The 14,408-nt window shown below is 39.8% G+C and overlaps 2 protein-coding genes across 3 annotated transcripts; one reads left to right on the top strand and one right to left on the bottom strand.

The window, feature by feature from the left end:
- Window positions 1-854: 854 nt before the first annotated feature.
- Window positions 855-7,840, top strand: LOC137725849 (coatomer subunit gamma-like). Of its 2 annotated transcripts, XM_068464657.1 has the most exons (18): window positions 855-1,131; window positions 1,598-1,692; window positions 1,791-1,841; window positions 1,990-2,103; window positions 2,192-2,392; window positions 2,470-2,571; window positions 2,958-3,065; window positions 3,141-3,371; window positions 3,831-4,081; window positions 4,205-4,376; window positions 4,460-4,615; window positions 4,739-4,789; window positions 5,176-5,316; window positions 5,412-5,609; window positions 5,713-5,844; window positions 5,920-6,093; window positions 6,465-6,704; window positions 7,278-7,840. In XM_068464657.1, the coding sequence occupies exons 1-18, from the start codon at window positions 1,086-1,088 to the stop codon at window positions 7,473-7,475; spliced, it is 2,661 nt and encodes an 886-aa protein (XP_068320758.1). In that variant the 5' UTR covers window positions 855-1,085; the 3' UTR covers window positions 7,476-7,840. The 2 variants fall into 2 exon arrangements, with proteins under 2 accessions (XP_068320758.1, XP_068320759.1); XM_068464658.1 differs by lacking the exons at window positions 855-1,131; window positions 1,598-1,692; window positions 1,791-1,841; ... (7 more) ...; window positions 4,460-4,615; window positions 4,739-4,789 and adding an exon at window positions 4,964-4,978.
- A 569-nt stretch (window positions 7,841-8,409) lies between these two features.
- On the bottom strand, window positions 8,410-12,699 carry LOC137726384 (putative proline-rich receptor-like protein kinase PERK6). The gene is made up of 10 exons (XM_068465304.1): window positions 12,638-12,699; window positions 11,388-12,325; window positions 10,653-11,168; window positions 10,310-10,396; window positions 10,144-10,214; window positions 9,949-10,025; window positions 9,705-9,852; window positions 9,301-9,462; window positions 9,022-9,215; window positions 8,410-8,683 (listed from the first exon to the last, which is right to left on the bottom strand). The coding sequence occupies exons 2-10, from the start codon at window positions 12,250-12,252 to the stop codon at window positions 8,680-8,682; spliced, it is 2,124 nt and encodes a 707-aa protein (XP_068321405.1). The 5' UTR covers window positions 12,253-12,325; window positions 12,638-12,699; the 3' UTR covers window positions 8,410-8,679.
- Between the last annotated feature and the right edge of the window lie 1,709 nt (window positions 12,700-14,408).

Here is a 14,408-nt window from a genome sequence, read left to right as displayed (position 1 = left end):
AAAATGCCACATCTACTTACAGGACAGAGAAGGCAAGTGAAGGCAACACCACACTTCGGTGCTTGGAAGTTTCGTGATTACTCAATGGCTTGGATCTTGCAAGTCCCCAACCGAAGAGCTTCCCTCGTTCGGGAACTTAGGGGAGCACTGTTTGTACCATACTTGACCAATCCCGAAACTACTAAGCACCGGTCAACAACATACCGTCAAGGACCCATAAGACTTTTCCTCCAACCTGGAGGCCAATCACAACGCAACACGTGTCGATATCAGAGGCCAATCACAATACGACACGTGTCAATGTCAGAACAAAGCTAGAAACTCTCTTCTATAAAAGGGGATCATTCTCCCACTATAATCCCTAATGTCATTTGTACTAACTCACTAAAAGAGAGCTTGAACCTATGTATTTGTGAAAACCCTTTACAACTAATGAGAACTCCTCTACTCCGTGGACGTAGCCAATCTGGATGAACCACGTACATCTTGTGTTGTTTGCTTCCATGTCTCTATTCATTTACATACTTATCCACACTAATGACCAGAGCAAACTAGCGAAGGTCACAAACTTGACACTTTCTATTGTACCAAAGTTCTCGCTGATTTTGTGTATCAACAGAATTCTTATTTACAAGTGAAGAGCAATACCACTAGACCGTAGTACTAAGTGACTAAACGACATATTTGTTAGCATAGATGTTAAATTAGCAATCTGACGGATTCGAAACTATGCCGTGGTGCAAGAATAACACTCTTCTTACCACTATGGTAGAGAGCTTCAAGCCACTGGCTTGTTTTTCATTGTTTATTTGGAGAGGGTAACTATTTTTATTTATGACGTGGCGCGCTACCTTGTTCAGACAACATCTTCACCACCAGATCCTCGGCCGCACCCGAACACAACATCTTCGTTCACCATCTGAAGCCCTCTGTGCGGTATTTTCGTTTTTGAAAGATAGCCTTGTCTCTTGTGATTCTCCTCCTTCAGAAAACCTCACTTGCCGAGCTACCAGCGAGCAACAGAGAGAGAGAAAGGTTTTCTTCGTACAGTTTCTGCAGATCTCAGTGATTCACTTCATTCTGCGATGGCTCAGCCTCTCGCGAAGAAGGACGACGATCGCGACGATGAAGGTACGCCCCCCTCTTACTCACAGACTTGTCAATTGTTCTCGCTCTCGAATTCGATCTGGTTTTCTCTCGCAATTTTTGTTCTATTTTCGACTCTCTGCGTTGCAACTCATGAATCGGCGATTCGTATTCCCAGATCTCTTTGTATATTGCGGTTTTGCTTCTGCGGTTTGCGTATTGTGAGGCATTTGAATCGGATTTGAGTGAATTACGGTTTAACTATCGTTGATCTGCTTCAATTTACTCTGATCTCGATAATATCTAAGTTTTGTTGCGGTTATGACGCAATGCGGTTAGTTAGCTTGCGGCAAATCTACTCGGTTTGTCTTGATTTAGTGCCAGTTAAATTTGGTTCGGGTTTTTGCTGTATTAGACATGTTAAGGATGTGATTTTTGTATTATGATGTTGATTTTAGGAGAGTAATGGTGTGAATTTTATAGTAATTGCTATGATGTTGATTTTCAGCAGAGTACTCGCCATTTCTGGGGATTGAGAAGGGTGCCGTTCTTCAGGAAGCGAGAGTTTTCAATGATCCTCAACTCGATGCTAGAAGATGCTCCCAGGTTATTGCTTTGCACCACTGAATGATCCGTTTTATCTATCTTGTTATTTGCTTGGCCGAAATTGATTTTGTGTATTTGGCATTGTCGTCAAATTTCAGGTTATCACAAAACTTTTGTACCTACTGAACCAGGGGGAAAGCTTTACAAAGGTCAGGTTCCTTCTATACTGAATAGTTCTGTTTCTCCCTTGAGCATAACCAATATCTTTTGCGTCAATTTTATTGATCTACTTGCGGCATTTTGTTATTGTGTACTTGGCCGTCAATTGATTCATGTTATTTTGCATTGAATTAATAGGTTGAAGCTACAGAAGTTTTCTTTTCTGTGACTAAGCTTTTCCAATCAAGAGATATAGGATTGAGGAGAATGGTTTACCTGATCATAAAAGAATTGTCCCCCTCTGCAGATGAGGTGACTTGACTTTCTATCATTTGATTTCCTTAATAAATTTGCATGCACACTAATTGGGACTGACTTCTGATATATTTCCCATAACAAGGTTATTATTGTGACAAGCTCCCTGATGAAAGATATGAATAGTAAAACCGACATGTATCGGGCAAATGCCATCCGTGTGCTCTGTCAGATTACGGATGGAACCCTTCTTACCCAGATTGAGCGGTATTTGAAACAAGCCATTGTTGATAAGAATCCAGTGGTTGCGAGTGCAGCTCTAGTCAGTGGGATCCATCTGCTCCAGGTACTGTATCTGCTATACCTAAGTCTCAGGATTTATTTATTTGTTGGCTGTGTACCCTAATGTTTCTCTTTTGACAGACTAACCCAGAGATTGTCAAAAGGTGGAGTAATGAGGTTCAGGACGCTGTCCAGTCAAGAGCAGCCCTTGTACAATTCCATGCAGTTGCTTTACTTCATCAGGTATGTGCCATTGTTGGTTTGGTTTACAGACTTTACATTCAGGATTTTTTCTTTCCCAAAAGATAGAGCAAGTTTTTAGTCGAAATCCATTACTTGACTTTTTACCATATCATTACTTAACTAATTACTTGCATACATAGACAAATTTTTGGTTGATGTGAGCAAGTGTAGCAAGCAGGCTAGGTGTACAGTGATTTGTTGTTTTTACAGACATGGTTTAGCATTCATTCCATATAATGTAATTATTGTAGGTTTACCTTCTTTTTTCAAGTTGTGGAATATAAAGAAAGATTCTGCATCTGCCCAATAACTTTTGTTAGAATAATTGTAAATATCATTTGTACAATTGAAAGGTGTTGAGAATCTTTTACTTTTGAAAATTGCAGATACGACAGAATGACCGTCTTGCTGTTAGCAAGTTGGTTACCAGCTTGACAAGGGGGACAGTCCGCTCTCCATTGGCCCAGTGCTTGTTGATTCGTTATACTAGTCAGGTGCTTATTCTTCTGGACCTTTTATTTTAGCTGCGTTGTTTTCATGCTCTATTTTAATAAATTGTTTGCCTAAAGGTTATCCGCGAGTCTGGAAATGTACAAACAGGGGACCGTCCCTTTTACGATTATCTTGAGGGTTGTCTTCGCCACAAATCAGAGATGGTGATTTTTGAGGCTGCTAGAGCAATTACAGAGCTCCATGGTGTGACCCCCAGAGAACTTACTCCAGCAATCACTGTTCTGCAGCTATTTCTAAGTTCTTCCAAACCAGTTTTAAGATTTGCTGCTGTCCGCACCTTGAATAAGGCATCCCTCTTCTCCTTTTACTCTACTACACAATGTGTTTGGAAATTTATGATAATTAAAGTGACCTGCCGTCCTGAGTTTTACTTTTGTAGTTTTGAGATAAATGAGAGAATCAAGAGATCCTATATGAAATGAGTTTGAGTGTAATCTATGAGGCAATTACTGATAGGTTAGTGCTATTCACACACCTGTTTTCACTTCCCACACACCCTTGTTGATTTTTGGCCATTGATCTTCTTCAATTTATTCGATCCGATGACTGAAAATTGAGAGGGGTGTGTGAAAAGTAAAAATGGGTGCGGAGATAGCACCACCGTTACTGATACTAGGTAGATTTTAGTTCTGTTTCTGTATTCTTCATGTGAAACAAAGCTTGTCAGACTGAATTATTCTGATTGTAGTCATTTTTTATTTCCCGGTGAATGATACTCCTGATAATCACTTTGATCTTTTTTTCAGGTGGCAATGACACATCCAGTGCCTGTCACAAACTGCAACATTGATATGGAGAGTTTGATTTCTGACCAGAACAGAAGCATTGCCACACTTGCAATCACAACACTTCTGAAGACAGGAAACGAATCAAGTGTGGATCGCTTGATGAAGCAGATAACTAATTTCATGTCAGATATTGCTGACGAGTTCAAAATTGTTGTTGTGGAAGCCATAAGATCATTGTGTTTGAAATTTCCATTGAAGTTCAGAGCTTTGTGAGTGATCTACCACATACTCGAAGTTTTGTTTGAGAATGTTTGGTTTCATATTGTTCATCTTTCAGTGCACATGTTCTTATTTGTTTCAAAGTAATGATCCCTGCATCTTGTTTTCTACAGGATGAACTTTTTGAGCAACATTCTCAGAGAAGAAGGTGGATTTGAGTACAAAAAGGCAATTGTTGATTCAATTGTGATTCTCATAAGAGATATTCCTGATGCAAAAGAAAGTGGCTTGCTTCATCTCTGTGAGTTCATCGAAGATTGTGAATTCACCTATCTTTCTACACAGGTGGGATTTTCTCTATCATAATCTTGGTGAACAATCTATTCCTCTTAATGTTCTTTTGGCTGATTGAGATGTTTTATTATTAGATACTCCACTTTTTGGGTATTGAAGGGCCAAAAACATCTGATCCAAGCAAATATATACGGTACATTTATAATCGAGTACATCTTGAGAATGCCACTGTTCGTGCCAGTGCGGTTAGTACATTGGCAAAATTTGGTGCTTTGGTTGATTCATTGAAGGTAACATCTTGTTCAATGAATGATATCTTATCTGATCCCCCTCCCCCTCTATACAAAGAAGATTTGTTTCTGTCTATGGTTACTGATAACAATGAACTATACTTGTTTTCTTCTATGCTTCAGCCACGAGTGTTTATTCTGCTGCGAAGATGTCTCTTTGACAGTGATGATGAGGTATCCTATATGTACATTCGAGGCCTTAGATTTAGGATATGTATAACATGTATGTATGAGCATTCACCTAAAACTAGGTGTCTGGTTCTGTGCAAATTGGCATCTGAGTTTTTATGTTCCTATGCCACTGCTTTCATGATTTATTTGTTTTAGCTTCAGTATACTGAACTCTTTGACAGTGATGATGAGGTGTCAAATGTACATTCGAGGACTTACATTTAGGTTATATTAACTTATATATAACATGTACATATGAGCATTCACCCAAAGCGAGGTGCCTGGCTCTGCATATCTGCATCTGATTTTTGTGTTGCTGTGTCATTGCTTTCATGATTTATTTGTTTTAGCTTCAGTATATACTGAATTTCTTTTTGCTACACTCTCAGGTTCGTGATAGGGCAACACTCTATCTAAATACTCTTGGCGGAGATGGTTCAGTTGTTGAGACTGACAATGATGTAAAGGACTTCCTCTTTGGGTCTCTGGATGTCCCACTTGTCAATCTGGAGGCAAGTTTGAAGAATTATGTGAGTAACATAACCTCCATTTGCTTTTATCTTTGTACCCTTAAGGTCCTTATCTCATGTTTTGACTTTTGAGGGTTGTTTTAATGTGACTATAGGAGGCTTCGGAAGAACCATTTGACATTAAATCTGTACCCAAGGAGGTTAAGTCGCAGCCACTTGCTGAGAAGAAAGCCCAGAGTAAAAAGCCAACTGGTCTTGGTGCTCCTCCAACTGGCCCTGCATCCACAGTTGATGCTTATGAGACGCTGCTTTCCTCTATTCCGGAGTTTTCAAACTTTGGGAAACTATTCAAGGTTCTGCAACGTGAATATTTTCTTGTACTTTACATGCACGTTACAGCTCATGTTTATTTTTATTTTTCTTTGGAATTAATTGCGTACTATTTTCGCATACCAGTCCTCAGCACCTGTGGAGTTAACAGAGCCAGAAACCGAATATGCAGTTAATGTTGTCAAGCACATTTTTGATAGCCATGTTGTGTTCCAGTACAACTGCACCAATACCATTCCCGAGCAATTACTGGAAGATGTAATGCCCTTTTATACTAAAAAAGTACTTTTGTAGTTATGCTTCAGAATTTCCTTTTAACACTCTGCCTGTCAGGTCATTGTCGTGGTGGATGCTTCAGAAGCTGAGGAATTTTCTGAAGTGGCATCCAGGTCTCTCAGGTCTCTTCCGTATGATACACCTGGACAAACCTTTTTGGCATTTGAGAAGCCAGAAGGTGTCCCTGCAGTTGGAAAATTTACAAACTTGTTGAGGTTCATTGTTAAAGAGGTATCAAGTTCTTCCCTTTATTCCTGTTCATAGACCGAGTTCCCTGACAATTAAAGGATCATTTGGCACCAGTCATTTGGAGTGCAACTTGCTTTAGCTAATAAAACTATTCAAGGTTGTATGTGATTTTTCACGTTCTACATAATGTGCAAGTCTTGTCATCTACAACCATCACATCCGCAGATGTATTGTTCAAAGCTTATATATGATCTCTGCTTATAATAACCTGCACCTTTAAATCAGATTTTTCGTACGAATATACAATATCAAACCTGTAGGAAAATAATAAATTGTACAAATATTAAATAGCCAGCCCTCAGACCATTTGAGCTTTGGCTGAATCTCTTCTCATGAGTTGGTGGTGCATCTAGGTTGATCCAACCACTGGTGAGGCAGAGGAAGATGGTGTGGAAGATGAATACCAGCTGGAAGATCTTGAGGTTGTTGCTGCTGATTACATTTTGAAGGTTCCAGTCTTCAATTTCAAGAATGCTTGGGAAAGCATGGGCGCAGATTTTGAGCGGGTAGATGAATATGGCCTGGGGCCAAGGGAGAACTTGACTGAAGCTGTTAATGCTGTCATCAGCCTCCTTGGAATGCAACCCTGTGAGGTAATTTTGTTTTAAGATTAAACGTCTATGATTTGTCTTTGTACAATACTTGTGTAATCAGTTGATCAGGAAGTTAAAAAGTCTGGCCTTTTCATCGCATGTTTTTTAACCACGCAGGTGGATAACAGATACAATACCTCTATAGTTCTGCTTTGGATAGTTAACAATGCATATGACTTTTGAACTTAAAAGTTTTTGACTAAGTTATATTGCTGTTCCTGTATTTTCACCTCGAATTCACTTTCTTGTAATTGTGTTTTGAACACATGCCCTTACACGTTGCTAACTGTTTCGAATTAGTCTAAAAAAACAATTCAGTCAGTTTGGTTTTCGGGAAAAACGCGAGTCACATAATTCCCTCCATTCCTCATTTTTCTGAGACTGAAGGTCAGACAATTTGTACTTTTATCAATTTTTTCTGAAATTTGAAATCAGGATAGTAAATATGATAGCTATTTTTTATTTTTGAATGTTTCTGATATGCTTAAAGCATGTTATTATCTCAGGACCGCTCATTAGAAGCTTCACTTCGACGTGTGTATTTTATATCATACATTATGTACATGGTTTCAGGGCACAGAGGTCGTTGCGAGCAACTCAAGGTCACACACTTGTGTATTGTCCGGTGTATATATAGGCAATGTGAAGGTCCTTGTGCGGTTGTTATTTGGAATTGATAGTTCATCAAAGGAGGTTGCGATGAAACTCGCTGTGAGATCTGAGGACGGAGCTGTTAGTGATGCGATTCATGAGATTGTAGCCAGTGGGTAGTTGGTTGATGCTGTGGGACTTCATTGATACAAGAGCCTTTTTTGCTTTTCTCAAATTAGAGCACTGGCAGGAAATACGGCTGCATACAGATGAAAACATTTTGCAGAAAGAATTGTACATTACTGCATTTGAAGTTGGATTGACTGCACGTCTATTGAGCGTTTGCCCGCAAGTCCGTTGAATTAGTAATAATTTTGTTGGAAGAATCGCGTCAAGATGTCATTGGATTGACTTACAAGTTATCCTATTATTCTTTTTTGATTCAAGATTACATTTGTTGTGCAAATATGTTCAAGATTTGAATTTTGAGGCAGTCTGAATTACAAAGAAGTGAACTGTATCGGTGTTCGGTTGGTTCCTCTGGATATCCTCCTCTTCTTCCTTCCCTTACAACTTTTCCTTCGTTGGCATCAATTACCTCTCTCAAGCATTCAAAGTGCTTTCTAAAGATGTGTTTTTCTAGAAAATACTTTTACGACCCAAAAACACTTTTTAAGCGCCATAGGTTGTCAAAACACACATTTGACCCTTCCAGAGAGACAGTCCCTATTAAGTCACCAACACTTGTTGGCTATGCTTTTGCATTTATAGGTAAAAATCACCTCGCTAAAGAAAACTTCTACCTCTGTCGAATGAATTGTACTGAATTTTCGCTGAACGCCAATAAAAACACCTCTGTCGAAGAAGGGATCATCTCGTCCTTTTATCTACGAAAAATTCTATTTTCCCCCAATTTCCAACTCCGAATTCTCATGGCATAGTGTACAAGGCCATGGTGAATGTCAAACCCAGTTTGTTTGTGTTGAAATATCCCCACGTCGACTGTATTTGTGAGAAAAAAATAGTTTAAATATCTTAATCGCACTCTAACTAATACCAATGTTTTTTGTGATAAAACCAAGTTGGATATCCATATATTCTCAAATCTCACCAAGTTTTGAACATTGATAATATTAGATAATAAAAATTAGAAAATACAAACAAACACATAAGGTAGTGATCAAACATTCTTCCAAATGCATGTGTTTGTTTTATAACAGTTGCAAGTCCAAACACATATAGACTAGGGTTCATCCTTTGTCCAAAAGAACAAAAAAGAACACAGAAAAAAAACAGAAGGAAGAAAAGAAATCACAACTCCTCCCTCCATTGTTGCCCTTGTCTAACGCAACGTCGCAATTACGCTTCTACCGTCATCTTCGACCTACCTGAAATCAATCAGACGTATCTCTGTTAAGCAGCTGCGCTGGTGCACCAAGAACACACACACACACAGAGTCTACCACTTTTTCAACAAGATACATACAAGTATACCATCATCATCCATTTTTTCTTAGTTTTTTTTTTTTATTCAAAGTCCATTAATTGATAGTTATTAACACTAAAGGATTTATAACCAGTTCTCATTTTCTTGGTTCCAACGTTCCGGTCCAAGTTTGAGTTACTATCGCTTGCTCAAACTGGACCGTGTGGCCGGTTGATCCCTTTCTTATCCATATATTGTGAGTTACTACTGCTAGAGGTTGCAGAGGGATTGAGGCCATACTCGGTTGTAGCACCGTACTCGCTGCTTGGATATTCTGTGCTGTCCATCAACGCCGGCTTCCTAAGCCCTTTCATTTTCGCGTTATACGAATCATTATCACTATCGGTGGAAGCCGAGCCAGACGACCCAAAGTGCCCTTTAATCCCCTCGTGCAAGTCTTCCATTGAGACATCGCCTTCCAATGCACGAACAACCTGCGTACGTAAATTTAAAATATTGAGTTATATGTATCAAAAGTTTTATACACAAGCACAAGATCAGCAGCAAAATTGTTTTTACCTGGCTCATTTTCGGACGTTTCTTCGCAGAGTGTCGAACACTCGCAGCCGCACACGCCACCATGCGTGCCGCTTGTTCCTGGTCGTAATTGTTCTCTAGTCGTGGATCCAACAATTCAGAATAGTCCCCAGTGTCTATTGCTTTCATGCAGAGAGGCCTTGCCTGTTGTTGTTCATGAACAATGCAACAAAATTGATTTCTCATCATTAAATTCTCCATGTCATGATGCATAGCAATTATTGAATTTGTTGCAAACAATTGAATTATCCGACTCCCAAAATACGAATTCACCAAATCAATAGTGCATATCGACAGTCTAACAACTTAACATTTGAAACAGTCTAGCAAGAGAACATAATTCATGTGTAATTGCATGTTAATTTATTAGGAGGGAGAGTTCGAACCCAGTCTACTAAGGTATCTTCCTCACATTCCCCAGACAAGTCCACCGGGGGGCGCCCAGTGATCAGCTCCAGAAGCATAATACCAAAAGAGAAGACGTCAGACTTCTCGGTCAGCTTGCCACTCGATGCGTACTCAGGAGCCAAATACCTGCATCACCAGTTTTATATCAGCTTGTTTCTGTCACACTAACTTCATCTTCTGGGTTAATTTGTAATGTATATCATGCAATTTAAATTTGCTTACCCAAATGTTCCCATGACACGAGTAGATACATGGGTAACATTTTCCTGGTTTAGCTTTGCTAGTCCAAAATCTGCCACCTGAAAAAGTCATGCATATAAATTAGCAAACAAAAATATTAGTCATCCTTTAATATCATAAGCTTTTCCTAGGTTTCATTCACAAGTTTAAGGTAATTAACAGCAGATAGTTACATACCTTAGCTTCGAAACTATAGTCAATCAGAATATTTGCAGCTTTAATATCACGGTGGATAATCTTCGGGTGACCTGAAAGAATCCAAAAACGAAATGAGTACTAACATATTAGAGGACAATGGATCAAAGGAATATACATAGTTGTAGTAATTTCACGAACTACTTACAGTCTTCGTGCAAATAAGCAAGCCCTTTAGCCGATCCCACAGCAATTTTGACCCTGTTGGTCCATTCCAAGGGAGGCCGATTCGCACCTGTCAAATTATGTTTGAACATGAACAAATGAAGTATTGTCAGATCAGTTGAGATCCAGAAAGTCGATACATGATATAGTTAGTATATAAGGTATTGGCAACTTGTTATATAGGTAGCTGTGCGTGTTAATAGATCTTCTTCTATACTAGTAGTAGCAGTGGTGGGTGAATCAGATCAGTTGAGGTCTAGAAAGTCGATACATGATATAGTTAGTATATAAGGTATTGACGACATAGAGTTGGCTAGAATGTATACCCCGAAGGTGGAACTCGAGGTTGTTATTAGCAACATATTCATACACCAACAATTTTTTTTCTCCTGCAAGGCAGTACCCAACAAGCGACACAAGGTGGCGATGATGAACACGGCTGATGATCTCAACCTCGGCTGCAAATTCACGGTCACCTTGTCCGCTACCCGCTTTGAGGCTCTTAACGGCAATTTCCTTTCCATTTGGCAACACCCCTTTGTGCACAAACCCAAAACCACCTTGGCCTAATAGCTTGGCTTGGTCAAACCCTGAGGTTGCAGCCGCCAGTTCTTCATAGGTGAAGGTGCTCTTGTTGAACCCGAATGCCACATTAGGGTGTGGAGGTGGCAGGGGGGGACCGTGTGGACCGGAGAAGTTGGCGGAGCTCATTCCACTGCTCATCGTGGGGGGTGCTCCACCGGATGACATAGTCCAACCTCCATTGGGCGCACGGCCAGAAGGAGGCATATTAAGAACGTGCTCGGAGCTTTTAGGTTCACCTTGCCAATACTCACCACTTCCTGCTCATGCACATTACCCATATTATTACATAAATATTAGTACCACACACTTATATATACTGTTAGGAAAATGCTACCGGGAGACCATGCATGTTGTTATCTAGAATTCAATCAATTTAAAAGTTGTATAAATTTCAATTAAGCCATAAAGCAAAACAAAAGTTGTGTAAATGCTATGAGAACAAGAAAGACTTTGGAGAGTTTGAGTTAAGAAATTACCATTTGGACGATATGGTTCAGGGTTCTCCATGAGGTGGGAAGAAGTCTGTCTCTTCTTCCTTCTCTTTGAGCAAGCCAAGAAGAACAAAACCATGACAAGCAAGAACACCCCTGCCGCAGCTACAACTCCTACTATGATAGGCGTGGAGCTCCCTGAGTGCGATGGTGGCGGCGATCCATCATTGTCTGATGATGGTGAGCGATGTGACTTGCTTGATGATCCAAGTGCTGGGGGTGACCAATCATCAGACGACTTCGGTGACCAATTCCCCTGGGATGATTTGGGTGGAGATTTTTGGGAGTTGGAGTTTTGTGGAGGGGACTTTTGGGAATTGGAGTTATTGTCCGCTCCGTTGTTCTGGGAAGAGGGAGATTTTTGGGAGTTGGAGTTTTGTGGGGGTGACTTTTGGGAGTTGGAGTTTTTGTCCCCTCCATTGTTCTGAGGAGGAGATTTTTGGGAGTCGGAGTTTTGTGGAGGGGACTTTTGGGAATTGGAGTTATTGTTCGAGTTGTTGTCATTTGAGTTATTGTTGTCGTTTGAGTCTGAGTTTCCATTTGAGTCGCCGTTCGAGTTTCCATTCGAGTTGCCATTTGAATTGCTGTTTTTGTTGCCATTTGAGTTCCCGTTTGAGTTGTTGGAATTGTTGGAGTTGTCGTTGGAATTGTTGTTGTTGTTGGAAGGCGGTGAGTTTTTCGAGTTGTTAGAAGACGATGAATTATCTGATGAGTTACCCGAGTCTTGTGAGTTGTTGTTTGAATTTTTGGAGGAGTTGCTGTCGGAGGGAGGCGATGAGTTGTTCGAAGATGATGAAGAGTCCGACGGTGGAGAATCTGATGACGAATTCTGATCATCAGAGGAACCCATTTCGGGAGGAATGTCCGACCAAGATTATCGTGGGTCAGTGCCGGAGAAACCCCCACTCCTTTGTTAGGTGAGCCTGTTGATGGGTCAGTGCCGGAGAAACCCCCACCCCCAAACATGTAAACAAAATTTAGTCATGGGTTAAAAACAGACCAATCCAATACAAAAAAGTGTGTGTTCGGGTCATGCATGCATGCCATGCAAAGAACAAACAAGAATGTCCAAATTTATTCAATCAAATAAAAAAAAGGTTATTCAATCATGCATGCATGCACTTAAGTATGTTGTTGTTTGCATGTTGTGCATAGTTAGCTACGTGCATCGGGTTGAGAAAGAGAAAGAGAGAGAGAGAGAGAGAGAGAGAGAGAGAGAGAGAGAGAGATTGTACCAAAGGAGGAGGGCTTTGCAACAGGGGAGGATTGAGGATTCTCAGAAAGAGAGGAAAACAAGTGCTATGGTAATAATTCGAGGAAATAAATCTTCCCCCGACAAATGAGGAAGATTTCTCCAACCAACTTCTATTTTTATTCAAATATTTCTCCGTTTTGCTATTTTTAGTTTGCACTTTTAATTCTTTGGTAAAAACTGGCCTAAGGAAGTTCAAATTGTTGTCCCTCATTGACCATGTCCTCCTCTCTATCTCTTAATCTATTTTAGTGACACACGTCCACAATAACAGACACTTTTTATCCAAAAATAGTTACTAAAAAAACTGAACATTGTTTCATCCCTCCGAATTGGATGGTCATCTTTCCTTGAAATGTTATGGACCTCGAGTCTCAATCAATAACTGATCACATGATCAACACCTGAAAGTTTGGATGTGGGATTTATTGATTCCATTCCCACCTTGTTTTTGTGGAGGCCAATGCACTTTAAAAAAACACAATACGAAGTCGCTAGCAAAGTCTTGCAGGCCAGATCTTAGGATAATTGTGATTCAGCAGTCAAGAAATATGGACCAGTTTAGGTTTTTGGAATGGTTGTGGCAAGAAGCTTTTGTTGCTGAATTCTTGACTATTCAATCAGTCATTGTATTCATTCATATATATTTACAAGAGTGGACCTAGAGAGTCCCATATACGGAAAGTATATCTACACAATCAAAACAAATTGAATAATTACAAAATAAGTAAATTAGCAATTATAAGGAAAGTAAATCAGCCAGATTCTTGTGAGGGTGGACTTTCTTGTGTTTGCATAATTTCAGGAGATGACCTAGCTGATGGCTTTGTCAAGGGCATATACTTCTCATCACTTCCTCCCCAAGCGAGATAAAACGTAGTGGAGCTTGAGCTTGGGAACTAAAGCATGAAACGTTCACGAGTCAATCTTGTAGTAAAGGCATCGGCAATTTGATGCGCAGATAAGACGTAGCGAGTTCGGAGTATGTGAAATAACTCTAGTATTTCATTTCTTAATGAATAAGGAATTACAATCAGGTTTATATACACTTTGAGAAATAGCTTAGTAACTAATTAAACCTAGTTAACTCACTAAACTAGTATTGGTTACATAGACAGTTGTAACAAACTTATAACAATATTACGAATAAGTATTGTGTATCTCTTTACACCCCCTCAAGCTGAACGGAGGAGGGCCAAGTTAAAGCTTGGACTGAAGATATTGAAACCGAGCTTTAGAAAGAGACTTGGTGTGTGTGTGTGTGTGTGTGTGTGTATATATATATTAGCACCCTGATGCTGAGTATTAACATATTGCACTCTGAGTAGTTTGGCAAGAACAAGTTCACGAATGTAGTGGGAGTCAATTTCCACGTGCTTTGTACGAGCATGAAAGACTAGATTGGAGGCCAAAGATATAGCAGAAACATTGTCACACCAAAGTTTGGGAATAGGAGTGAGTTGAAATGCCACAACTCTGAAAATCTAACACGCCCAAGTCAATTCAACCGCAGTGTGTGCGAGAGATCTATATTCAGCCTCGGTGGAAGATAGAGCAACATTATGTTTCTTTTTTGCACTCTAACTAATCAAATTTCTGCCCAAATAGATGTAATATCCATTGGTAGATCTTCTATTAAACACACAACCTACCCAATATGCATCAGAGAACTCTGTAAGATGCAAGGGACTTTTCTTAAACCACATACCTTGATCAAGTGTACCCTTTAAAAATCTTAAGAACCTTTTGACAGC

This window comes from Pyrus communis, chromosome 2 (assembly GCF_963583255.1).
Source record: "Pyrus communis chromosome 2, drPyrComm1.1, whole genome shotgun sequence".
In the NCBI taxonomy this organism is placed as follows: domain Eukaryota; kingdom Viridiplantae; phylum Streptophyta; class Magnoliopsida; order Rosales; family Rosaceae; genus Pyrus; species Pyrus communis.
The sequence above is the reverse complement of the archived record's forward strand: the minus strand, read 5'-3'. Positions and strand labels throughout refer to the sequence as shown.

Excerpts from the sequence above, each read along its gene's own strand:
- LOC137725849 (XM_068464657.1), top strand. The coding sequence starts at position 1,086 with ATGGCTCAGCCTCTCGCGAAGAAGGACGACGATCGCGACGATGAAG. Across the intron at positions 3,372-3,830 it reads CTGTCCGCACCTTGAATAAG|GTGGCAATGACACATCCAGT; the intron begins GCATCCCTCTTC and ends TCTTTTTTTCAG. Across the intron at positions 5,610-5,712 it reads ACTTTGGGAAACTATTCAAG|TCCTCAGCACCTGTGGAGTT; the intron begins GTTCTGCAACGT and ends TTCGCATACCAG.
- LOC137726384 (XM_068465304.1), bottom strand. The coding sequence starts at position 12,252 with ATGGGTTCCTCTGATGATCAGAATTCGTCATCAGATTCTCCACCGTCG. Across the intron at positions 11,169-11,387 it reads TGAACCATATCGTCCAAATG|GAAGTGGTGAGTATTGGCAA; the intron begins GTAATTTCTTAA and ends GTGCATGAGCAG. Across the intron at positions 9,853-9,948 it reads CGTGTCATGGGAACATTTGG|GTATTTGGCTCCTGAGTACG; the intron begins GTAAGCAAATTT and ends CTGGTGATGCAG.